Below are 24,762 nucleotides of genomic sequence, written 5' to 3'. Positions count from 1 at the left end.
GTTTTTTCAAGCTAGCTTTTACTGAGGTGAAGCTGCATTAGCTGAACACTTGAGGCATGGTTTGAAAGCCAGGCATACACTCAGAGCTTCATTTAAATGAAGGGAAAACCAAATCAGTTTGTTGAGCATCTAAAATGGCATTGCTGGCTCTGAGGAGTGACACCCAGCTAGGTGACTTTATCAATAATCAGGAGGTGCAACCTCCAAACAAAGTGAAGAGTGTTCTGCTGTGCAGCCCACCTGTGGCACTGGAGGTGGTGACTCAGAGGGGGATGCAGCTCTGCGCTCACCACTGAAGCAGCAGCTGCTGGGAGCAGAGTGCTGCAGGACTGCTCCCATGGGAGTGAGGAGCAGCCAGTTCAGTGTGAGCACAGCAGGTCTGTGCTCTGCTTTCCACTCAGAAATGCCACCCTCAAATGGAGAGCACCCACACTGCTAGGGACTGCTCTGGCCCTCTGCCCAGGGCTCTGCACAGACACCAGCTTGGCTTTGGGGTGAAATGCTTGGAAGGGCAAAGCAGCACAAACCCGACTGCTCTGAGCTGCAGGCTGATGAACAGCCTGGGAGTCTCCTCAAAAACCAGAGGAACTCAGCCCTGTGCAGGGCTTCATCCTGACCAAGCCTGCCCAGCAGTTGTTCAGTGACTGTTTGTCATCAGTGCCAGCTGCAGGGATCCCCACTGAAGTGCTTCCAGCACTCTGCAGTTGGTGTTTTGTGGGACAAAGGTAAAAACTCAGGGAGGGAGTGAAGTGCTGCTTTTATTGGGAAGTTTGTGCAACAAGAATTGCAACCCCAGCTGAGAACTTCTCCTTTGAACAGCTAACAGGATGTAGAGAGTTCCCTCACACACAGCATCAGCTGCTCAGCTGTGAACAGGACTGAAGCTCTCGAGGTTTCTCTCAGCTCTCAATTCGGAGAGCTGTTCCTGTTGAACTGCAGGGCTGACATCCAGCATGAAGACAGATAAGGCATTTTAATTATTAGAAGATAAAACTCTTATTCACAGGGTTAAACCCCTCAGCTAAAATACTTAGGCAACTATTGCTCATCTGCATTGTAGATGATGATTTCCTTCACCAGAATAACAACCTCTGCAGGGCAGGAAGATGGAGAGAAATGATTGATCCCCATCCAGTGTTTACTGAGTAAATAGAAGCAACAACAGCAGCACCACAGGACCAAGCAGCTGCTTCTGCACTGCTAACCATGGGTGACAGCACCTCGTGTCCCAGCTCAGGTTCTCACCAAGACCTAAAATCCAGCTCTGCTGTGGGCTTTTAGGAGGAAAACCAAACCTGTAATCCAAGCATGAGTGCAGAAGGTAACAGTGCCCGTCTGCAGACATCAAGAAGCTCAGTTTTGGAGGAGCCCTAACATCAAACCCCTCTCCATTTCTGGAGGAGGGTGAGCCACAGCAAGGAGGCCAAACTACAAACTGGATTCTGCAGCTTCTGTAAACACAACATTCTGACTGCTTTGCTGCACAAAGGGCTCAGGAACACAAAGGAAGAGCCAACTGGAAAGGAAAATTTTGTTCTGCTAACTGCAAGAGGCCTTTTGGTGTACTTGGGGCCAAGCACTGCTCCACAGGCAGCTGAATCTGGAAATCAGATTCTAAAGGCCCTCAAAATACCTTGGAAAGAGTCATTCAAGAGTGCAGAGCTGAACAGTTAGGACAAACTATCAAGGTGTAGATCCAAGGAGCTTCAACCTCCACCCAGCTCAGGATTCCAATGCTTGGAGTGTTGTGTCCAGATAAGCACTGCTCTGGTGTCCACTCCTAGGGCACAGAAGTGCTGCATGGCACCAGCATCACAGAGGCCTCATCTCCACCCTCAGCATTCTGTGCTCTTCTTAACCTCTGTCTTCAGCACAGCATCAATGTCCTCATAAATGGCTCTGAAAGAGAAGGGAATGGGCAACTGCTCCATCACAGCTGTTCCATGTGGACAAAATGCACCCAGGGAATCCTGCCCAAGCTAGGGCCCTAGTGGTGCCCTAGAACAGGGCAAGGGGCACAAACTGGGACTCAGGAGGTTCCATCTGAACAGGAGGAGAAAACTCTCTGCTGTGAGGGTGACAGAACCCTGGAGCAGGCTGCCCAGAGAGGTTGTGGAGTGTCCTCTGGAGAGCTTCCAGCAACCCCTAGCCATTGTGATTCTGGGCAAGCTGCTGTGGGTGCCCTGCTGGAGCAGAGGGGTTGGACTGGGTGATCTCCAGAGGTCCCGTCCAACCCCACCATGCTGGGATGCTATGAACCACCCAGTCCTTAATGTTTGCCTGGTGGGGAAGCACCAAGGGCAGGGTGCCCAGGCTTATCTGGGGCTGGGAAGCAACTGTCAGGCACAGGATGTGGCTGCAGCCACTGCCCCAGTTTGAAAACAAACAGATCCAGCCTGGCTGAGGTTTTTCTAGCTCACAATTTGATGGTTCCTTGGAAATAACTTTTGTGTAGCTGGTCCAATTTTGTTGCAATTTCCTGGCAGAAAGGAGACTTCTGCCAGCTGCTTAGGCTCCTCTTAGTGTCCTATCTGACTGCTTGGTCCTCTGCAGAGCCCCAGCATCCATTCTCTTTCGTATCTGATACTTGAAATTGATTTTCTTGATTGCAGCAGAAAAATATTTTTCAAGCTAATGATTGCTGTGAACAGGAATTGGTTTTGTTCCCTTGCTGTGCAACTGGCAGTGCTGAAGTGTCAGCCAGCCTCCTCCCCCTGGAGCCTTACTATGTTCTATTCACCTTCTAGCCCTGGAGAGGATGTTAGTAGATCATTTCTAGCACAGCAGCACTCCACCATGGTTACAGAGCCCATTCAGTGAACACTCCACAGGAGTTTATTCTTTAATTGGTTATGCCAGAAATATTGGAAGAAAATGTACAGACTGCAGCCACCCATTCACAGGAGCAGCCCCACTGCTCAGCTAACTCAGCCTGAAGAGTGTGGAGGCTGTTTTCTCTCTCAGAAAGAACAAAACATTGGATCACAGAATAGTTTGGGTTGGAAAGGACCTCCAGACATCACCCAGTCCAACCCCTCTGCATATAGCAGGAACATCCTCCACTAGAGCAGGTTGCTCAGAGCCTTCTGCAGCCTCACCTTAAATATCTCCAGGGACGGAGCCACAACCACCTCCTTGGGCAACCAGTTGCAGTGTTTCAGCACCCTCATGGAGCAGAACTTATTCCTAACATCTCAGAAACCTTCTTACCTTAGTAGGGAGGGAGCTTAGAGATCATCCAGTTGGAACCAGATGGTGTTTTGCACCTAAGGAAATTGTGATCTAGTTTCAGCGTTACTTACTCAGTGGGAGCCAAGGGATCAAATTCCATGATCTCGTAGTAATGAGAGGCTTGTGACTTGTTCTTGGACACAGCTGAAGAATAAAGCCAGGCAGATAAATCCAGATGTGAACATCAGTGAAAAGCAAGGCTGCTGCATGTTACTTAAACCTCCCAGATTCTCCCCCACGCTTCTTGTTGCTTTAAATGCTAAAATGTCAGGTCCAGGAGAACCCAGGAGCAGTATGAAGTTTAGTCACTGTTGCTGCTGGTCTTCAGCAGCCATGGTGTAAAGCCCTGTGGCAGTTTTAGGCTGATGCCTAACTTTATTTACATCCTGGTAATTTATCTGCATCCTATCACTTTCTACTCAAGATCTGTGGAAGATTTCCTGGGCATCAGCCTCAAACTGCCACAAGCCCTGAAGGTCTACCAGGAAAACTCCACCTCTGTGGCTCAGGTGCTGTGCAGCATTCATTACCTGCTGGTGGTGCTCCGTTGCTTGATGCACTTTGTCCACTCTGCAGGCTGACTGGATTCAGAGGCACTGGGCTTAAGAGAGTGGCCAGCTAGAGACACCAACAAAAGCAGTGTAAGCAGATTGCTCTGTCCCCACTGCCCTGCCTCCTCTTACAGAGCTGCTACCTGACCTTCAGACTCTCAGACTACAGCAAGTAGCTTTTGAGGGCCACAGTTCTCAGTCTAATTTATCTCCATTCTCCACACAAGGTTCAGAAAATCTTTCAGTGTTGCCTACAGCACACCTGGGTAATTCTGTCCACACTGCACAGACTCCAAGACAGCAGCAGCCACCAGGGCTGCTCTGACTGGTGGCTTGAAAAGGAGAATGTGTGTGGGGGCTGCTGCTTGGCTTTCCTATCTCATGCTGCCTGCCACAGAACAGCATTCACATTCCAAACATCACCTCAAAGCTCCTTCCTGTTCTTTGCACTCCTTATGCAGGAGAAGCCACTGCTACTACACTGGACTCAAGTCCTAAGTGCTTGGATTTTTGGTGGGTTTGCCTTTTTTGTTATGTTATTTGAGATTGGAAACACAGCAGAGCAAGGAAATGGCAGCAGGAGATGATCTCAGCCTGCTTCACACAGCACCAGATCAAACAGAAATCACACAGCAGATACTTTCTGCACACTCCCCTGAGGCTGTGCTGGCCCCCAGGAAAATCTGCTGGCACAGCAGCACCTGTGGTACCAAAGAGTCAAGCTGGCCCAGCAAACAGGGAATGTCCCCTGATGTATGGACAAGGGCCACAGAAGAGATCTTTGTATCTCATTTGGACAGGAGCCAGGGTAAATCCAAACAGTTCTTATTTTGACAGCTGCCAGCAAAGGAGGATTGTTGTGGCCAGGAGGGTTACTCACATTGCTGTAGGTGTGCCCAGCTGGGGTGCTGACACTGCTGTTCTGTGCCTCAGCTGCAAACCTAGGAGAGAGCAAAGCATGGCAGGGAAATGAGAAGCTGCCCAAACTCCACATGAGTTTTTGCTGCTCTGTCTCTACCTCATGTCACAAGTGAGAGCAGGAGGGCCAGGGAACAACCAGAACACTTCTCCTCTCTTAACCTCTTCTTCCTGAGCTCTGCAGCTCCTCTGTTTCTCCCTTTCACAGCAGCACTGGCACCACTCAAGCAGAAAGTGATTTCAGAAACCCAGGCTACGTTCTGAGTTAAATTTGTGCCCAAGGCTAAGCTGGGCTGCACTGTTTGGAAGCAGTTAGGCTCTGCCTAGTACACAGCTCACCCTTCACTTGTGGGTTGATGTGTAAGAAATGGGAAAGCTGTGTTGTTAGAGCCTTCTAGGAACTCATTAAATGAATCTCAGAGCCCTAACCCCTCTGGAGATCTGTTACCACTCCTTGATCAGAGAGCACTCACGGGAATGGATGAGCTTTGGCAGCAGTTGCTGAATCTAGCTGGGGATACATTGATGGATGGTGCCTGGCTTGATCTTCAGGCTGTGCAGATGTGCCATCTGAAATGCAAAGAGATAATTAATGGCCACTTAAACACGATCAAGCAAATGTTAGTTACTTGTACCAGGAACACTGGAAGGGGAAAGTTGTGTTTGGAAGGCACATCAAGAGTCTGAAACAAACTGGTGTTTAGCACAGGGAAGGCAACAGTTTAATAACTCTGAGAAGGTTTTAGATGCAAAAGATTTCTCTCCTGCAAATGTCAGGGCAGCAGCAGCAGTGCTGGACGTGGCAGAAACCTCTCAAACCTCCTCTCAGTGGTTCTAAAAGGTTAACGTGGACTGGCAGCCCTCTGTTGCTGGGGAGACAACCAGACCTTCAGCCTCAGCACACAGACTGCCCTACAGTGGGTCAAGGAAGGGCAGGCAGCAGCTCAGGGCACCGAAATCAGGAGCATTACTCACTGCTCAATCTAGAATAGCTTGGGTTGGAAAAGGGCAGTGGTTTGAAACTGGAGCAGGGCAGGTTTAGGTTGGACATCAGGAGGAAGCTCTGCACAATGAGAGTGAAATACTGGAACAGGCTGCCCAGGGATGTGGTTGAGGCCTCATCCCTGGAGACATGCAAGATCAGACTTGATGTGGCCCTGGGCAGCCTGTTCCAGTTGGAGGTGTCCCTGCTGAGTGCAGAGGACTGGACAAGATGAGCTCTGAGGGTCTCTTCCAACCCAACTGCCATCTGTGAATAAAGAGCATCCTGGTTTTCTTTCTTAGAAGGGACTTGGTGGCTCCACTAAGCTCTTTTTGGCTTGCTTTAGGAAACTGCAAAGGAAATGTGTGTCCATCACTTACTGAGGCCTGAAGGAGCCACTGCAGAGTCTGTTGGCACCAGTGCTGATGCAGGAGATGGAGGCTCCATGGAGAGGTCAAGCAGATCACTTGAGGGAGCAGATGGCTGCTTCCTGTACAGCTTAAATGCGAAAAGGAATGAAGATGTTTGGGGGGTTCTTTGGTGTTGCTTTGTCTGTGTTTCAGCAGGAACTTGTGCAGCTCTAAACAAATTGCTCTTTTCACAGAGGATAAACTCTAAAAATAACAATATTTAAAAGTGGCAGGGATGAGAGGAGGCTTTTTCCTGTGTGAAAGACAACCAATGAAACACAAAATGCCTCCCAGGAAAGATCAGCTTCAGCAAGCTGCCATTTCAAAATGTTAAGGAAAGCAACAGTGAAGTAGATTCAGTTCTCCAGAGCAGCCCTGGGCTTGTTCAGATACAGGTTTGACATAGATCCTGTGCAATTAATTAGCCTCATGATACTCATTTGTGTTGCTAAGATCTGAGACTGTTTTGGTGGTGGTGGGTTTTTTCAGTTCCCATTTTGGCTAGGAAAAGTTGAAAATCAGAACCAAGTTTCCAGGCCACAGTAAAGGGATCCCTTTGTTCCTCCTGTGGATGTGCCAGAATGGAGAATGCAGCCAGCCCAAGGCTGGAACAAAACCACATGCTTGAGTCAGATGGGCTGGGTAGGCAGATGAAAAACAAAGAAATTATGATGGATTTTGAATCTGGAGACTGCTGCCTAATATAAAAGCAACAGAGACTGCACTCTTTGGGCCACAACTAACCCAGCAGTGCATCCATCAAGCAGAACCATCCACCTCCAGGAGCAGAATGTGGCTCTGCAAGGCAAAGCAGCTCATCCTCCACCTTTTTCTACTCCTTGTCAGCTGTATTTCAGCATTCCCAAGGCAGCCATTTCCATCCTGAGTCCTAGATGACTATAACAGTTATGGCTTAGCAGAAGTTGGAACATGTGCAGAGCCACTCTGGGCAATATAATTAACAACCATAATGATCAATCAATAAAAGGGAGTCGTTAAAGTTTTGCCACAAGCCATCATTCAGGGAAAGCTTTGACTCAGGCAAAGGCATCAGGAAGGGAGCTCTGATAGGGTGCTGGTATTGAGTGCTTAGCAGAGAACAACAGGGAAGAGAGTTGTGGTTCCTCATTTTGTGGGTGGCAAACAGCTGCAGAGGTACTAAAGCAGCATTTGAATAGGTTGATCTCTCCTCCTCTCTCCTTGTTCCTGGTCAAGCTTCCACCAGGTTTGACTCCATTTGCTACTTCAGTTACAGGAAATTTTGCAAGGTGAGGAGGTAGGAAAATCGCTCAGAGCAGCACCAGTTGGCTGTGTCCTGTGCCTCTCAGCTGGAGGACTGACTTCTGAGCAGTGAGCCCTGGAGCTGCCCTCTGCAGCCCTCCCCACTCACCTGGGAGCGCTCCCGCTGGATCCTCTGGTTCTCCAGGAAGCGAACTCTGTTCCGAGAGAACCTGGGGAGGTCAGGCAGAGGGTCACTGTCACACTGCTGGGAGCTCACTTCTGGCAACAGGCAACTAGCTGGCACCAAAAGGTGCCACCGAGTGACTCCAGAGCTGCCAAACAATCCCCACAGGCGCTGCTCTCCAGGGCAGTGTCCTCTGGTCACCAGTGCCACCAGTGTGCTGCTCTTGGGCTCCCTTCTGGACACAGCACATCTCCCTCTTCCAAACCAAACCCAAGGCACAGCTGATTAAATCTGCCTCTGTTCATGCCTGACAGGTCACTATGAACAAGCACTGTGCCAGACCTAGCTCCTTCTCACCAGAACACTCTCCCAGCTGACTCCCTGTCCCCAGAGGTCCCCCCTGCCTGCCACCAGCCTGTTCTGGTGCAGCCCTCTCCTTAACTTCAGGCAGTTCCAATAATTTTCTGAAAATAAGGAAACAAACAAAAACACAAACAACCCCCACCCACCCCCCAACAATCATTAGCTGCTAAGAGTCTCAAAAGTGCTACAGGGGGTCCAAAGGGGTTCAACATCCCTGAAGTCAAAGCATTTCAGAAGAGCCCAAAGTGGCAGGGTCGTGAGCCTGTCTGCACAGCTGCACTGAGGTCCCCCTGGAGTTCAGGGGCACCATAGTGGTGAGGCAGGAAGAGCAGAGCCTCTCCAGCTGCAGAACACGAAGCATTTCCCTGCAGGACAGCAGAGCCCAAAGCTGCTGGAGCCACTAGAGGGAGGTCCTGCTGCGTGCCTGGGGCCAGCGCAGGGCACAAAGGGACCGCTCCGGATCGTGCTGGCGCTCCGCAGGAGCCAGCAGAGCAGAGGATGCAGCAGGGCTAGAAGCAGATGCAGCCAGCTAGAAGCAGTTTATGCTTTACACATCTCAGTGCTCAGAGGCACTTTCAAAGCACTGCAGGAAGCATCAACCAAGCACATTTTATCTATTCTGCTCAGACCACACCTCCAATACTGCCTCCAGTTCTGGTGTCCCCAGCAGGAGGAGGACACAGAGCTGCTGGAGACAGTCCAGAGGAGGCCACAAAAGTGATCCAAGGGCTGGAGCAGCTCTGCTGTGAGAACAGGCTGAGGGAACTGGGGGTGTTCAGCTTGGAGAAGAGAAGGCTCCAGGGGGACCTTAGAGCTGACTTCCAGTAGCTGAAGGGGTCCTAAAGGAAGGCTGCAGAGGGACTTTTCCTGAGGGCGTCTAGAGACGGGACAAGGGGGAATGGTTGGAAGCTGAGGAGAGAGCAGGGTAAGACCGGATCTGAGGAAGTTCTTCAGTAGGAGGGTGGTGAGACTCTGGAACAGGCTGCCCAGGGAGGCTTTGGCTGCCTCCTCTCTGGAGGTGCTCCAGGCTAGGCTGGATGAGGCCTTGAGCAGCAGAGCCCAGTTGACCTCCCACGGCAGGGAGGTTGGAGCAGATGGTCTCTAAAGGTCCCTTCCAAGCTAAGCCATCCTATGAAGCTATGGGGTACCAAGTGTGAACAGAGAGGCCTTGTACTCACCTTTCATGTCCCAGGAGAACATTGTTCAGATCTTCATTGACCTGAATTAACTCCACTATCACATCTTCATTTTCCACTGACACCAGTAGCTCCATGATCCTCTCCTGCATCATCCGACAGGTTTTATACAGTTTCTGACCAAGGCAAGGGAAAGGAAAAAAAGCAAACCCAACCTTAGCTGGGATGTCTCAGTTTGTCATTCTGGAGAGAGATAAGACACTGGAGCACTGCAGGCTTACAGGGACCATTCCTCCACTTCCACAAAGCACACACAGAGCAAACATTACAAATGGCATCATTTTCATGGCTTTGATCTCAGGAGAGGCAGGCTTACAGTTCCTGTCCTCACAGCCTGCACTCCTGCCCAGTCCCCCCTCAGCCACCTCCACTGCTAAAAAACATCTCTGCCTCCAGAGTCTAAATTACAGCTTGCAAAGTAAAGAAGCCCCCTCTGGGGTGATGCAGAGCTTGATTTGATTTGATCCTGTTTGAGGATGATTAAACCCAGCAGGAGCTCTCAGACGGATGTGGTGCTGCTCAGGGTCTGCCTGCAGAAAGGACAACAGCAGACTCCAGGACACAAGTGCACTGTGACATCTCCAACTCCAACCATTCCTCCCTGTGGGGAAGTTTAGATGCCCTCAAAGTGTGCCCTGAGTGACACAAGCCCTGCAGGATGAGCTGACAGGAGAACTGAGCAGCACTTTGCATCCTTACCAGCTGGAATGGAAGGGAGTTGATTTATATTCCTCTCCACTGCAGATTTTGCATGTTCAAAGAAACAAATTCTTTAGCAACAGGAACTTCAACTCAGCCAACATTTTTTCTCCCCCCCCCCCACAGTGCATTTGCAAAGGCTGGCTGGCTTGGCTTAAGGGAAGGGAAAGAAAGGAGGGGATGACTCTGTTTGCACATAGCTATTCAGAAACTGGTCTGGTATTGTTTCCAGAGTGATTTGCTTTGTCCTCACAAAGCTTCCATTTCAGGTAAATAAACAAGGAAGAAGGAATTCTGCACCCCTTTGCAAGATATGCATAAGGGTTAGAGAGTGCTGCACCTTTCAGGGCTGTATCATCCCAGTCCAGGGCAGAACAGGCACAAATCTGCTCAGTTTCATGTCTGTCATGGCATTTAAATTCCCTCCAGCCCCACACTTCACTACCTGATGTGCATTTAAAACTGTGCATTCCCTCTGACTCCTTCACCCAGCCACCTCAGCTCCCCTGTGAGGATCCAGAGCCAGCAGAGAAGGAGATGCAGACCCTCAGCTGGAGCAGGGCTCAAGCAGAATTTGCTCCTGCATACACAACCAGCCACATGCTCTCTGAAGCTGGAGGATTCCCTGCTGCTGCAGCAGCTGCTGCGACAACCTGCAGTGATTGCAGAGAATTTGGGCTCCTTTTTATCAACTGATTATCTGGACCCAAATTCCTGCTGCTGCCCAGGGAGGTGGTGGAGTTCCCATCCCTGGAGGTGTTCAAGAAACGTGTGGCCACTTGGGGCCATGGTATTGTTGGGTTCCTGGTCAGACTGGATGATCTCAGAGGGCTTTTCCAGCCCAACAATCTGTGGTTCTGTGAAATCAAGGATGCCTGTTCACTCTCCAGTACAAAGCTGGTTCCTTTTCTTGGCTGATGTTAAGCTTGGGCTGTTCCCTAAGTACTGTTGCTGGTCAGCAGAGTATTTCAAGTGAGATCTGCTGGCTCAAGCCTTGGCCAAAGCAGGGTGGAGAAAGGGAGGAGCTTGGCCACTAATGAAGCTACACAACTGAAACCATCTTGCACTGATAAAATTCACCCTGTTACTGCTCTTATGGAGAGACTCCAGATAATCAGGACTGAAATTGATGTCTCAAAGCCTGGGCAAGCAGCTCTTTTTAAAGGACTTCCTTTTCTGCCAACAAAAGCCTCTTCCAAGGGTTCCAGGAGGAAGAGGCACAAACAAAAGGAAGCATTAAGCTCTGTTAAAGGAACAGGCAGCTCCATGCTTTGCACCCCTGCAAGGGAGAACAGAAAGAGCAGCACTAAAGGGAGTGTGGAAAGAAGGAGTTTTCAGCCACTCTCCCACAAATGGGAGCTCCACACCCTGTCCTCAAACTCCTGCCAACAGTTTTATTACTGGGAGTGTCAGGGGCAGTCCACCGGAGTACTGTGGGCACCGAGGTGCAGCAGGAGATAGGGAGTGAGGGCCACACTTCTGGTTTGCAGCCAGCAACACTGCCCTTGTCGTGGGCTGGACAGAGGTGGCCAAGCATTCTCCTGCCTGGGCTGTCTTTCACTGGCTTATGAAATCAAGGACAGATTACACCATGGCCACCTCCCTGATGGCAGCAGCACCACAGAAGTGCTGTGCACAGAACAGTCACTGATGAGCTCTTAGACGTCCACTGCTGAAACAAGCTTTGAGACATGTCCACTGAAACCCCAAACCCTGCATTTCTCATTTCTAGACCAGAAAATGCAGCAGGGGCAAGTGGAAGAAGGGACATCAGAGAAAGGAAGCCAGCTGCATGCTCTCTGTCACACTCAGCTGGCCCAGTGCAAGCCAGTCCCTGCAGGCTGTGCTTTAAGGGCACGTGTTCATCTCCAGCACTGCGAGCTCCCACTCTCTGAGGTCACTCACATAAAAGCAACGCTTCACGTTCTTCACTGGCCTTCAGCCTGCCTTGGAGGTACTGGCAGCAATCAAGAGAGCAGTGGGAAGTGCAGGAGGGATGTGAGGGAGGGGCTGTGTGATCAGCTGTGCTCCCACAAGGCAGCTGTGCTCAACTGGAATGTTCTCGGGGCTGTCTGACACAACGTGCTCCACAGACAACGCTCCATTAGTGAATTCCTGTGCCCTTGGAATTCCCTGGAGCGCCCATTTGCATGGTAAGCTGTTGCATCCCTTCCTGACTCTTGAGATGTCAGGGCAAGGTGAAGGAAGCAAGCAAAAGCTGAGCAAAGCCAGCAATGGGAGCCTGTTGTTGGGCTCCCTTTGGCAGTTTGAAGCCAGATGTTCAAAGGAGAGGCTGCAACCTGTGTTCAGATCAGCTGCGAGCAGAGCCACGCAGCCTGCCAAGCAGTTCTCACATACCTGTAGCAGATTCATGTCATCTGGGTTCTCAGAGCCAGGAGTATTGTCTCTCAGGATGGAGGACATGACTCTCACGTTCATTCTGGCCATGTCCAGCTCGCTGTTCAGCTTCCCAATCTGTGAGGTCAACAGGACACAGCTCTGGGTAGGTGAATGCAGCAAGCGGAGTCATTCCCACCTCTCACAGAGATTTCCTTCCTTAGGAGGTACACCCAGGGCCTAAAGAGCATTCTTTGGCTCTGGTGACATGCCATGAAAATGAAGGAATTAGCTCAGCTTGCACATGAGCAGCCAAACCAAGATGCAAGGCTGATGGCTCCACTCATCCTCCTCACAGTTCACTCCTCTCTTCCTGTCACTCTCTTTAGTCCCCCACAGGCCCAGCACCAATGGATGTGAACTGTCCTTTCCCTCCTGTTTCAGGATCATCTCCTCACACCTTTGGCTTTCTAACTTATCTCTGAAGTACCTTTTATCCATTTTCACAACCAGGTAAGACACCTTCAGACAGCCTCATGCTTGAGGAAGTGACTTCACTCTCTGCTCAGGGTACAGCCTGGCATTCACGGAGCTCACTCCCGCCTGCTTTGCTGTGGCACACCACCACAGAACACATCTCCAGGAGAAGAAATCCAAAAGCCATGAATGCAGAGCTCTGCCACTTGACCTGATGGTCCCTTCCAGGGGTTGGTGCTGAAATCCCACATTAAGAGCACATTCCAGCAGGACCCACCCTCCCCTAACCCTGTGGTACTGCACCTGCTCAGGAGTCAACAGTAAGGTTGGGCCTGCAGGGAGAGGCAGGAAAGAACGTTTGGCAGGACTGGCAGAAGGTGCTGATGGCTTTATAGAAGGCTGAGCTGGAGTCTGTGGAAAGAAAAAGAGCAGAGCTTGGGTTGAACAGAAGAACTGAGGCAGGCAGCAAAACATCTCTGCCAGACTGGAGAGCTGAGCATCAGTGCTTCCAGGGAAGGTGATGAGCGAGGTTTATTCATAGGAATAAATCCAGTGGCTGCTCTGTAATGAAACAAGGCTTGGAATTCAGGCATCTTTTAAATGAGTTTGCAGGTTAATTAAGTGGGAATAGCTAAGAACAAGGCTGAGCTCTTCAGCCAGCTGACAGCCCAGAGGCCTTTCCAAAGTGCCACTGCAATTCCACAGTGAGGAATAGCTCAGAATGTGAAAGCGGTGGAAAGGTTGGAGGGTCTCTGCCAAAGAGGAATGACCAAAGCCTTCTGGACTGAGAAGCTGAAGCACTTCTGCAGACAGCTTCACTTACACTGCATTTGAACTGGCTGCCACAAAAGACAATCCCAAACCTAGCCTACAACTTCAAGTCCTTCACTTCCTAGAGACTGAGGTACAAATTGTCTTCAGGACTGCTGCTGCGGAGGTTTGCCACTGATTTGAGTTGGCAGATACTTGTGGTAGAGAGAATAATCTCTGCTGTACTTGCTTAAGGAAAAAGATTGCCTGTTGAGAGCGTTCTTCACAGCTTGCTCAATCAACCTTTAAACACACAAAGCTCTTGTGCACTCCACTATCCAATCATCAAATCAAAACACAGGATAAATCTGAATCATTCCCTGTCTGCAGTGATTATAGGCATCTAATTCCATAATTGCAAGGTTCCACCCAGGGAAGGATGGCTTTCACACTTCTAGAAGTCTAACAGAAGAAAATAATCTGGAAAGAATGGGTTTCAAACACAGCTGCTGTCCATGCTCAAGCCAGATGTGTGTTTCATGTCCTGGTGCTGCACATTGCCACCTGTGGCACATGCTGAAAGAGCATCCACTGTGTGCAGGCTCTGCAAGCAGCTGCAGAGATGGAGAGACAATCATCTTCTCTTAGAGATTTTTCCCTCTCTTGGTTTCATTTGAAAGCTGGATACTGCCCCTCTTCTGGACAGTGTGAGCTTTCAGGAGAACCTTACCCTGGGAGCTGGGGCCTGCAGAGGCTGACAGGTTTGGAGCACTCAGCTCTCAGTCATCCTGAGGCAAGCAGCATGCCCAAACTCTTTACACACTTGGAGTCTCAAGAGAGAGGTTTCCTTTTTGAGACCATACCCAACTGACCTGTGAGTTAAATCAACTCTGAGACAGGCCAGGTTTCTTTGTTGTTATCTCAGGTGTTATAATTGGAACTGATTGCTGCTCGCCTGCTTGCTCACACTCTGCCCTGGAGCACTCACATCAAAACACTCAACCCAAACACACAGAGCTCAGACAATTCACACATCCTGTCCTCATGTATCCCCACCTTAGGTGCCCTCCTGCTGGGGTCAGAGGATGGGAACTCCACTCCTTTCTTCAGCAGCTCCAGATAAACCTCTTTGACTTCGCTGACATCCACCATTCCTTGGAAACCATGGGCCCACGTCTAGTTTGGAGACAGCAGGGACAGCAACAGTCAGACATGGACAGTTGGTGACTCAAACAAGTGCTTCTGAAACACATGGGCCTCAAGGCAGCTCGTTCCCTCCATCCACTCCAGCTCACTCCGTCTGAAGCAGCAAGGACCACAAAATCTCCAAGGTTACCTCTCACCCTGCTGGCTAAGTACAGCCACCAGGGAGCAGATACAGACTGGGGAGGGAATACAAAAGGTGGGAGGTTGACACTGTCCCAGTTCCCTCCCTTTGCCTCCAGCCAAGAAGAAAGCCTGCTTCAGGGAGGGGCTCCCTTGAGTGCAGCTGTGCAGAAGGGGCTGCAGCGGTAGCTTAGGTTATCCAGGGAGGTGGTGAGGCCACTGCCTCTGGAGGGGTGCAAGGAATCTGTGGCCATGGCACTTAGGGACACAGTTCAATGGCCATGGTGGGGTTGGGCTGATCTTTGGAGTGGATGATCTCAGAGGGTTTTTCCAACCCAAACCATTCTCTGGTTACATGCTTGCCATGCAGCAGTCACACAGACACAGTTTCCTCTAAACTTACCATGATGAAGGTCAAGATCTTCTCCTGCAGGTCAATGGGCAGATTATATCTTGGATTCAGGAGCTTCACCAGCTTGTCTTTGCAGAAATCTTTCTTCACAACCAAAGACTGGAATCTTGGGCCACAGTTCTCCATGCACATCTCAAGCAGCTGCACACACAAAATGCTTTTGTTACACAGATAGCAGGGGGGGGAAAAACAACGACCCTCAAGCTGACTGCTTTGGTTTAATTCATTCCAAGGGGTTATGGGGCCCAAGTGGATGTGAGGAGAACATTGCCAGCTACCTCACTGCAGTCTGAGCAGCTTGGCACAGGGAAACAACAGCTCAGGCAACACAAAACCAGCTCTCAGCCAGAGCTGGGCTGTTTCAGACAGAAGTATGATCACTTGTCTCCATGGCATAGCAGTCACTGGACACAGAGTACCTTAGCACCATGAAATCTGTCCACAGCTTAAAACCCAACCTGCAGAGACTCAGCAATGAATGAATTCACTGCCTGGCACCTAAGCTCCCTGGTCTGCCAGAGCCTGAGGAGCTCCACAAGAAAATCAGATTACTGAATGCATCCCTTCTCATCTATCCTGGGAGAGACTAATGGACAAGCAGGGAAGGTAACAGCTCTAAGGACAACTGCTCCAAGTGTTTTAAAGGTCACATCGATTGTAACAGGAGAACTGAGTGATGCCAATTGTCAGATTCCTCCTCATGAAAGAAGTCTGCTTCCAAAGGTCTTCTTGGAGTGCTCTGAGCAGGCTCCCTGTGAGCACCACCTCTGCCCTGTCACACACAGCAGGAAGTGATAATGAGGTAAGACTTCTCCCTTGTATGCAATCAGCCACCTCCATGCAGTCCCCCTTTGACAGGACAGAGGCCAAAAGCTGTCATTAGAATCATAAAATCAATAAGGTTGGAAAAGACCTCAAAGATCATCAAGTCCAACTCCCCAGGTAGCTGAAAGCAGACCAGTGCAAGCCTTGGGAGGAAACTGTTGTCAGTCAGAATATGAGCAGAGTCAGGAATGGAACTTATCTTGCCAGGCTCAGGTGTGGAAATCAGCCACAGCACTATGGGTGGTGGAACAGTGGAACAGGTTGCCCAGGGAGGTGGTTGAGGCCCCATCCCTAGAGATATTCAAGGACAGGTTGGACAGTGCAACGTGATCTAGCTGAGGATGTCACTGCTGACTGCAGGGGGGTTGGACTGGATGAGCTTTGGAGGTCCCTTCCAACCCAGACCATTCTGTGAGTCAATGATTCCCCACGTAGAGGCAATCACTCACTCTAGTGCTTTTTGCTCTTCATCCATTTCTTTGCTTTCCCTCCCAGCTTAAGAGGGCAGACAGGAAGGTGAAAAGCAAGAGGAGAAATTGACAAGAGCTTGCAAGATTTGGTGGGTTTCAAGTCACAGCTTGCCCTGACTCCTGCAACAGGATACTCGGTCAGAGGAATGCACATATTTGAAGGGATGCTACGGGCATCTTGCTGAAGTAGGTTACATTTCCTATTCAGAGCAGACTCTATTTGACTAGGCTGAAATTATTTCTGAAACTTCTTTTCTACCCTCAGGACCTGGGGATTTTTCAGCAGGATCAAGAACTTTATGGCAGAACAGGTTTCAGACCAGAAGAAAAATCTATTGCTGAAGCAAACCCAGGGTAGAACAAAGAGCCACTGGCAGAGTGCTGTGCAAAAAGAAACCCAACTAAGATAATTACCAAAACTCCTGGCTGGAATCATCACTTTTCATTTGGAAGTGTAGATGAAACACATGCTAATGGGCCAAGCCATTTGCCTCTGCAGGACTTCAAAGATGGTCCCTGAGAAGCATTTGCAGCCCAGTGCATGGGAAATTTGGGGTGCTGCTCCCTCATACGAATTCCCTGCTTAAGGGGCTGAGCATTTCCCCTCTGAATGAAAGTCCTGGACTCATGGGCTGGGTCCTCCACTCCATCACGCCAGGGCAGCCCACTCAGAGTGAAACTAAGTTGGATCATTCATGAGTGAGCTCCTTTTCTGAGAGCTGATATATGATGGGTTAACACCCATCCTGGAGGCAGTGGGGGAGGGCTTGTGAGAGCATTGCCCTCCCTGCAGGGGGGTTTCCCCCTGGGAAACTAAATTAGTCTGTTCCACTCCCCCTCCCTGCCCAGCAAGGCTATAAAAAGCAGGATACTGCAGCCATTAGGGCTCTTGGCCCCTGCCTTTGCTTGGATGAGGACTGCTGGTGGCTCCTTGCTTCACTGCCATGTGGTCAGGCCTGATCCTTTTCCCTGCTACCTCCACACCTCTTCAAAAAGACTGGTTCTGAATTCTTACTTTTTTCTCCCATCCATCCTTGTTCCTTACCCTTGTGAACCCTACCTGTTATTGTTACCTATATATATATATACACACTGTTGAAAGAAAATTCTTTACTTCTCTACTTCCAAGCCGACTCCAAATTATTTCTTGGTGGATCTGCTCCTTCCCTTTCTTTTTTCCTCTCTATTGGGAAAGAGGAGAGGGGAGCAGGGAAGGGATTCTCAGCCTTGCCCCCATCTCACCTCTTAAGTCCCAGATAAGGCTCAAACCAACACATGATGGCTTCCAACTGATAGAAGCTGGACTGAGACTAGACATCAAGAAGAAATTCTTCCCATGAGGGTGGTGAGACACTGGAGCAGGTTGCCCAGAGAAGCTGTAGAGGCTCCAGGCCTGGAAGTGTTCAAAGCCAGGTTGGATGGGGTCCTGATGAACCTGGTCTAGTAGGAGGTGCCCCTACCCATGGCAAGGGGGTGGAACTGGATGATCTTTAAGGTCCCTTCCAATCCAAACCACTTTCTGGTTCTTTGGTCTTAAATTCTGCCTACTGCTTTGTATGTAACAGCCTGTGAGTGGTACAGGGGGGACACACTCCATAAACTGCTTCTCCATGTGCTGTTTGCTTCCTAAGATCTTTGAAGCATCTGACCTGGGCCACTGTAGTAGATGCTTGGGAGATCCAGAGAGAGGAGAGCCAACTGCGCAGACGTCTCAGAGTTCACGTCTCCAAAGTCAAACAACACAGCCCCACTTGGCAGGATTCCTGCCTGGAAGCCCTAACCATCTTCCTCCTGGTGGCACAAGCAGCACTGCCAGCCTGATCTCTTGGCTTTCCCAAGGAGCCCTGCTGCGAGCCCTTGGCCTGACACAGAACTGGCTCTGTGAGCCTGTGGCAGCAGCAGGGAGCTGCGGCGGCTCCGAGTGCACCCAGCCAAGCACAGCTGGCACAGCACCCAGCTGGCACTCACCTGCCTCCAACAAGGAAATCAACAAACATCTGGGAGGTGGCAGGAGAAAGACTGTTGAGACAGAGACAGAAGCAGGGCTAACATGTGCAGCCCTGCCATTTCCACACGTTGCTCTGCGCGCACTCGCTGGGAGCAAGCTCCCTAAGCACTTTCATTCCATTAAATTCCTGAGTTTCAAGGCTGAATAAACAGAAGTGGATCAAAGGCTGTTTCAAATCAGAATCAGAGAATGGCAGGGGTAGGAAAGGACCTCAGGAGATCACTGAGACCAACCCCCCTGCCAAGGCAGGGTCACCTAGGGAAGGTCACACATGAACACATCCAGGAGGGTTTGGAATATCTCCAGAGATGGAGACTCCACCACCTCTCTGGGCAGCCTGCTCCAGGGCTCTGGCACCCTTCAATTAAAGAAACCTGCTGCACACTGCCTCAGTGAGCAAACCCAGCCAGCTTCAAGGGCTCTTCCTTGGGCACAGCTGAGGCAAGAGCCCTCTCCTGCTTGTATGTGTCGAGAACTAAGCTGCAATGTCACCTTGGGTCTGTCTGCAGAGTGACTACCCAGAGAAAGGCTGCTGAAGGGAGCAGAGCCTTATCAGAACTACCCCTGGCTGTGCCAGGCACTCAGACAAAGACCCAGGTGCAGCAGGGCTGCAGGAGGAAGCCAGCAGGGCTGCTAGAGGGCCTGAATTCCTGTGGAAACCCAGCGATTCTGTTATGCAAACACTGAGAGCACACAGAAAGGTGACTCACGAGACAGGGCAGGAGGAAGCCAGGGGAGAAGTGCGGAAATGGGACGAGCTGAAGGTATGTTGAACACATTTATCTGCACCTCCAGCTTGTCAGGAGACACTTGGGCAACTGCTAAGTGACCTACAATTTGACACTATCAAGCACCTACCTTCCTTAATCACTCCTCAGCACATATTGATAGAGAGAATGATTTTACACAACAAATACCAAGCCCATGAGTAACAACAGTCAGTGCAATGCAGCCAAGCCTCTACCACCCCAGGAAAGGAAATGATGAAGAAAACACTCAGGAGACAGCTTGCTGGAGAGGATACAGCAAGGGGCTACAGAGATGCTGAGGGGACTGGAAAATCTCTGTGAGGAGTAAAGACTGAGAGCATTGGGGATGTTTAGTCTGAAGAGGAGCAGCCTGAGGGGGATTTCATCAATGCTGATCAATACTTCGAGGGTGGGTGTCAGGAGGATGGGACCAGGCTTTGTTCAGTGGTGCCCAGGGACAAGACAAGGGGTAATGGCACAAACTGGAACATCAGAAGTTCCATCTCAACACGAGGAAGAACTTCTTTAACTGAAGGGTGGCAGAGCCCTAGAGCAGAGAGGTGATGGAGTCTCCTTCTCTGGAGACATTCCAAACCCACCTGGAGTGACCTGCCCTAGGTGACCCTACCTTGGCAGGGGGGTTGGACTGGGTGATTTCCAGAGGCTCCTTCCAAACCCTACCATTCTGTAACAGAATGGTCAAATGCATCTTTTATGGGTCCTATCCCAACCCCCACATCTTTCCCACACAGGTGGGACCCTCACAGTGGGCCAGTCACTGGTGTCAGTAAAAACAACTTTCAAAGAGCACAAGTCTAAAAACACCCCAAAATCCCAACAGCAAGTGCAAGAATGTGCATCAGCCAGGACCCTGGAACACCAGCAGATCATCTGCCCTGCACTGTGGTAGCACTGTGCAGACAAACAAGATGCAGAAAACACCCCGGGAGTTGTGTCAGTGCTAATTTGCATGCCAGCTTATCATTCCAGGTGTTTGCCTTCCCAGGGCCTAATTAATATCAGCAGAGCTGTACTTACAGACAGGGTGAGCCTGATCTCCTTATGGTTACAGTTTTTGGAGAGCTTTTTCTTCAATGCCTTCACTGCATCTTTGGGCCTGTGACAAGAAACCAAGGAGAAAAAGTTGGCAGTGAGCTCAGGATGGTTTTCTGGTTCAGAACTTCACCCAACAGCTTGAGATAGGGGAGGAAATCCATCTCTCCAATTACACCCACAGAAAACCAGAGCAACTGCCCCACTGATTTCAGCAGAGCCACTTCAGCACTGAGCCAGAGCCAACAGAGCAGTGAACCAGGGTGGGCACTGCAGACCCTGTGCATGAAGAGCAAGCTGCTCTCCTCTGCACAGCCTCCTCCAAAAGGGTATCACTCCACAATCAATTCACTGATCCAGCTTTTATTGCTCTGAAAGGGAGCACACCAATTGCCACTTGCACTGAGAGTTGACTGCTGCCTATTTTTCATCCATGATGCAATTAAAAATAATTAAAAACCACCACCACCAAAAATCTTCTCCTGGGAGTGCTGTCAGGAGTAGGGGTGCCTTGGCTGCCTGCCAATCTTCTAATTGCAGGATGCTTTCAACTCATCTGAGTAATTACCATGTAGGGATGGACAGCCCATTCCACCCCAGAGATAGTGGCACTTCTAGCCCAGTCATTTCGGTGTCTATATATACACCCCTTATCTTTTAACTATCTCTGTAGGAGGAAGAGGGTGGAAGATGGCATCACATGTATCACATGTGGGAAACAGCCTTGCCCAATTAATATCTACAATTAATATCTACAATTACTAAGGCCAGCTCAGTGCTCATGGATCAACACAAACAAGTGGTTCCAAAGTCTCTTTAGCATCTAAGCTGGAGCAAAAGGCACAAACCCAGTCTTTTAAAAGGAGGGGAGGGAGGGAATCCTCATTGAAAATATTTCAAAGCTAAGGAAATGAAATGAGGTTTTACCATTACTGTTTGAAAGCTTGTAGTATTTTATCAGGGGAAAAGAAAAAGAGATTTCTCTGTTTTTCCTAATTCTGTCCCACCCAGCCATACCAGTGGAGAATTAAGTGATGGACTGGGAGCATGAGAACAGAGAAGAAACCTTTCCTTTGCAGCAAGCTGTACTGCTGCCATTCCCCTCCTGCTTCTTGCTTCTCCCACTGGAGCATCTGGAAATGCTATGGTCAGGAGCTGGATATTACATTAAAATAGCCATTTGCCTAATGAGGTACAGCAGTGCTGCTGCTCCCAGTATCCTGTTACAGGCTGTGAGCAGCAGCAGTTGCCTAGGAGGAAGTTAGGAGGAGTTCCTCTGCAAGCACAAGCTGTGCACAAGAGGAAATAGTTTACTGAAAAAGCTCTGTTGCGTAGAAGCACCACGTAAAAACTAACACCAAGGGTCAAAGTGTGCTCCTGCTCACAGCAGCAGCCAGCAGGGAGCTGTGAGTGACCTTCTGAGCTCCAAGAGCCACAGGTGAGAGCATGGGATCTGGAAAAAACAAAAGGAAGGAAAAGCTGATCTGGAAAAAGAAAGATACTTGTGCAGAAAGCTCTCTGGGTGGTGGTAGAACATTCACTGCTAGCAGTGAGGCCTCACAGCGTCACACTGAAGGAGTTCTCATGAGAACAAATTTCCTTCTCCTCCTTTTGCAGGTGGGAAGCTCAAAGCAACAAGTGGCCAAACAAAGCTGGATGTGGTCCTTCAGTGCAAGGAGCCAGCTCTGTCCTGGGGACCCTGAGTACAGACCTTGATAGGATCCCCCCACAATGGAGCAGAACCTCCTGCTGTAGGCTAGCTGAGCAACTGCAGAGTGGGGAGCTCTGACTCAGTTAAAAGAGTTTTAAACAATGCTGGAGACAAACAAATGCTCAGGGTCTATTTCCAGGCTGGGTTTTGCAGAACACAAAGCTACTCATTTAGCCTGACAGACAGCACAGGTTATAGGGAGACTCAATGGGAACCCCAAGTTATCACCTTTCTCTAGCCTGGGAAGACCTATGAGACTACAAGAAGAGCTTACAAGGTTGTAGTGAGGCACGGGTTAGTCTCTTCTCACTAGGATCAGGTGACAGAAGGAGAGGAAATGCCTGAAATTGTGCCAGGGGAGGGTTAGGCTGGAAATGAGGGAAAATGTCTTTGCTGCAAGAGTGGTCAGGGGCTGGAACAGGCTGCCCAGGGAGGTGGTGGAGTCCACATCCCTGGAGGTATTCCAGAAACATGTGGCCATGGCACCTGGGGACACAGTTTGATGGCCATGGTGGGGTTGGGTTGCTGCTTGCGCTCAATGATCTTAGAAGACTTTTCCAACCCAAACAATTCTACGATAAGACTAATGCCTAAAGTCCTGATGGCCACGGAAGAGGCTCCGAGACAGGACAAACGTCCTGCCCAGGAACCTAAGAGACCTGCTCCCTGCTGCTGCCTGCTTATGGCAACCTCACGCACGCATCCTACACCCCCTGCTCGATCGTGCCCTGCCCTCCAGCAACGCCGGTGCTGCCGCCCAGGCGGAATCCCGGCCGTGCCCGTTTCCCACGGGAGAAAAGGAGCACCTTCCCCGGACACCAGGACACTTCTCCCCCGCGCCCGGCTCGCAGCGCCCGGCCCCGCTCACCCCTCCTCGGTGGCGTTGATCACGTCGCAGATGTGCATGAACTGTCCCCACTCCTCCGTCTGCAGCGCTCCGAACGTCGCCCGCTCTGAAAGGCGAAGGGGAGCGCCCGCTACAGCCGGGCTGGGAGCGCCCGAACTCTGCCGAGCCGCACCGGGCCGGGGGGAGCGCAGGCACCGGGGCAGGTCCGGCAGCGGGGCAGGAACCGGCGCCCCCGCGGCTCCCCTGGGGCCGGGCAGGGCAGACGGGACGCGGCGTCCCCTCGTTACTCACCCACCAGGCTGCCCACGGCGGTGGCGAAAGGATCCTTCGGAGCCTTCCCGAAAGCCATGGCCGCTGCCGGCAGAGCCCTGCGGCCTCTGCGGGGCCGTCCCGCCGGCTCCGGCCGCTCCTCTCCCGCCCCGCCGGTCGCTCCCTTCCTGGGCCGGGGCGGCGCCGCCTCCAGGTGCCGTGGGGCTCGGCGCTGCCGGAGCCGGGCCGGGCGGCACCGCCCCCGCGGGCTGGGGCTCCCCGCGGCACCCGCCGGGCCGCAGCGGTTCCGTGCCCGCAGAGCGAGAGGCTAAGGTGGGGCCGGGGTCGGGCCCGGAGTGCTGCCCAGCCCGGGGGGTTCTGGCAGCTCCGCACCCCCAGCCCTGACCCCCAGCACCCTGCCGACTCCCACACCGGAGCCCCTAACCTGCTCCCAGGCCGGTGTTTAACAAGTGACGGGGCCACCCCAGCTCACGGCAGGCAGAAGTCTCTCAGCCTTGAATCATAGAAGGGGTTGGGAGGGAAGGGACCTTAAACCTCATCCAGTTCCAACCCCCTGCCATGGGCAGGGACACCTCCCACCAGCCCAGATTGCTCAAGGCCTCATCCAGCCTTGAACATTTCCAGGGTCATCCACAGCCTCCCTGGGCAACCTGTTCCAGCATCTCCCCCACCCTCACTGGAAAGAATTTCTCCCTAATCTACAATCTCAGTCTCCCCTCTTCCAGCTCCAAGCCACTGCCCCGTGTCCCATCACTACAAGCCCTTCTCCTCAATCAAGCTTAGCAGCCAAAACTAGGAGAGCAGAATTCACAGCACCCGGGTAAAGCCAACTGCTGGGCTCCAGCCTGCCTGCTGCCATCTGCGACTTGGAAACCTACCCTGAAATTTAGCAGAAAAGGGGAAAAAAGTACATGCCCTGCAGCACAAACCCTGCAGATCTGTTCAGTGGCAGAGAAGGCTGATGGTAATTTTGGCTTTCCAGGTGTTTTGAAGAGGGTTTTTTACAGCAGGACTGACTTTAAAGTCAGCTTTACAAGTATTAAGATCTTCAGGTGCAAGCCTACAGAATCAAGCTTTTTGGGTGCAGCAAAGCAGAACACGCCCTCTTAAACTGACACCTGATGGTGTTTGCTGGTTAAATTGAAAACACACCATTAATTCCTTTTAAAAGAAGACTGCAAAGGCAAGGAGGAGGATGAGTTCTCTTACACCACACCACACTTCAGCATCCCCTGCTCCTGCAACATCCACCCATGTTTTCTCAAACCTATGTGCCCTTTTCTGGCCCAGATTCAACAGGGACAGATGCACAGATCTCAGAGCAGCAAAAATCCCCCAATCCCAACCAGCAAGCAGTGCATGAGAGTTTACCTTCATCCTAGAGTCCTCCTCTGCATGATGAGGGAACCACTAACGTGCTCCTCTCCCCTCAGATGGGGCTTTCTTCCTATCATTACCATCAGTGACTTGCCTCCTGTCACTTCATCACAAGCCTGACTGTCTCCCAGACCTGAGCAATCCTTGGGAATGTGGTATGGATGAAAATTAACCTCCCAGCTGTCATTTCTCTTGACTGAGACTTGTAATTATTTCAGAATTTCATTAACCAGCATTTGGGTGCAGCTCAATGAGTCTATGCAGTCAGAATACCTCAGCTCCCAGTCAATGCTTTGCCCACCTTTAGACTGTCAGGAGTTAGCAAAGCTCTGTTTTCACTGCTGATGAAGTTTCTCCCAGGAGCTGTTCCTTTCCCTTCCTCTGGCATTTGGCCC

The 24,762-nt window shown here is 50.9% G+C and overlaps 1 protein-coding gene across 1 annotated transcript; it reads right to left on the bottom strand.

Moving 5' to 3' along the window:
- Positions 1 to 1,417: 1,417 nt before the first annotated feature.
- On the bottom strand, positions 1,418 to 23,270 carry TOM1L1 (target of myb1 like 1 membrane trafficking protein). The gene is made up of 15 exons (XM_054170966.1): positions 23,012 to 23,270; positions 22,742 to 22,826; positions 20,148 to 20,226; positions 15,049 to 15,198; positions 14,376 to 14,495; positions 12,873 to 12,980; positions 12,114 to 12,230; positions 9,039 to 9,172; positions 7,483 to 7,543; positions 6,063 to 6,180; positions 5,174 to 5,270; positions 4,663 to 4,723; positions 3,762 to 3,849; positions 3,303 to 3,375; positions 1,418 to 1,899 (listed from the first exon to the last, which is right to left on the bottom strand). The coding sequence occupies exons 1-15, from the start codon at positions 23,067 to 23,069 to the stop codon at positions 1,836 to 1,838; spliced, it is 1,413 nt and encodes a 470-aa protein (XP_054026941.1). The 5' UTR covers positions 23,070 to 23,270; the 3' UTR covers positions 1,418 to 1,835.
- Between the last annotated feature and the right edge of the window lie 1,492 nt (positions 23,271 to 24,762).

Source organism: Dryobates pubescens, chromosome 20, assembly GCF_014839835.1.
Source record: "Dryobates pubescens isolate bDryPub1 chromosome 20, bDryPub1.pri, whole genome shotgun sequence".
Taxonomy (NCBI): Eukaryota; Metazoa; Chordata; class Aves; order Piciformes; family Picidae; genus Dryobates; species Dryobates pubescens.
The sequence above is the reverse complement of the archived record's forward strand: the minus strand, read 5'-3'. Positions and strand labels throughout refer to the sequence as shown.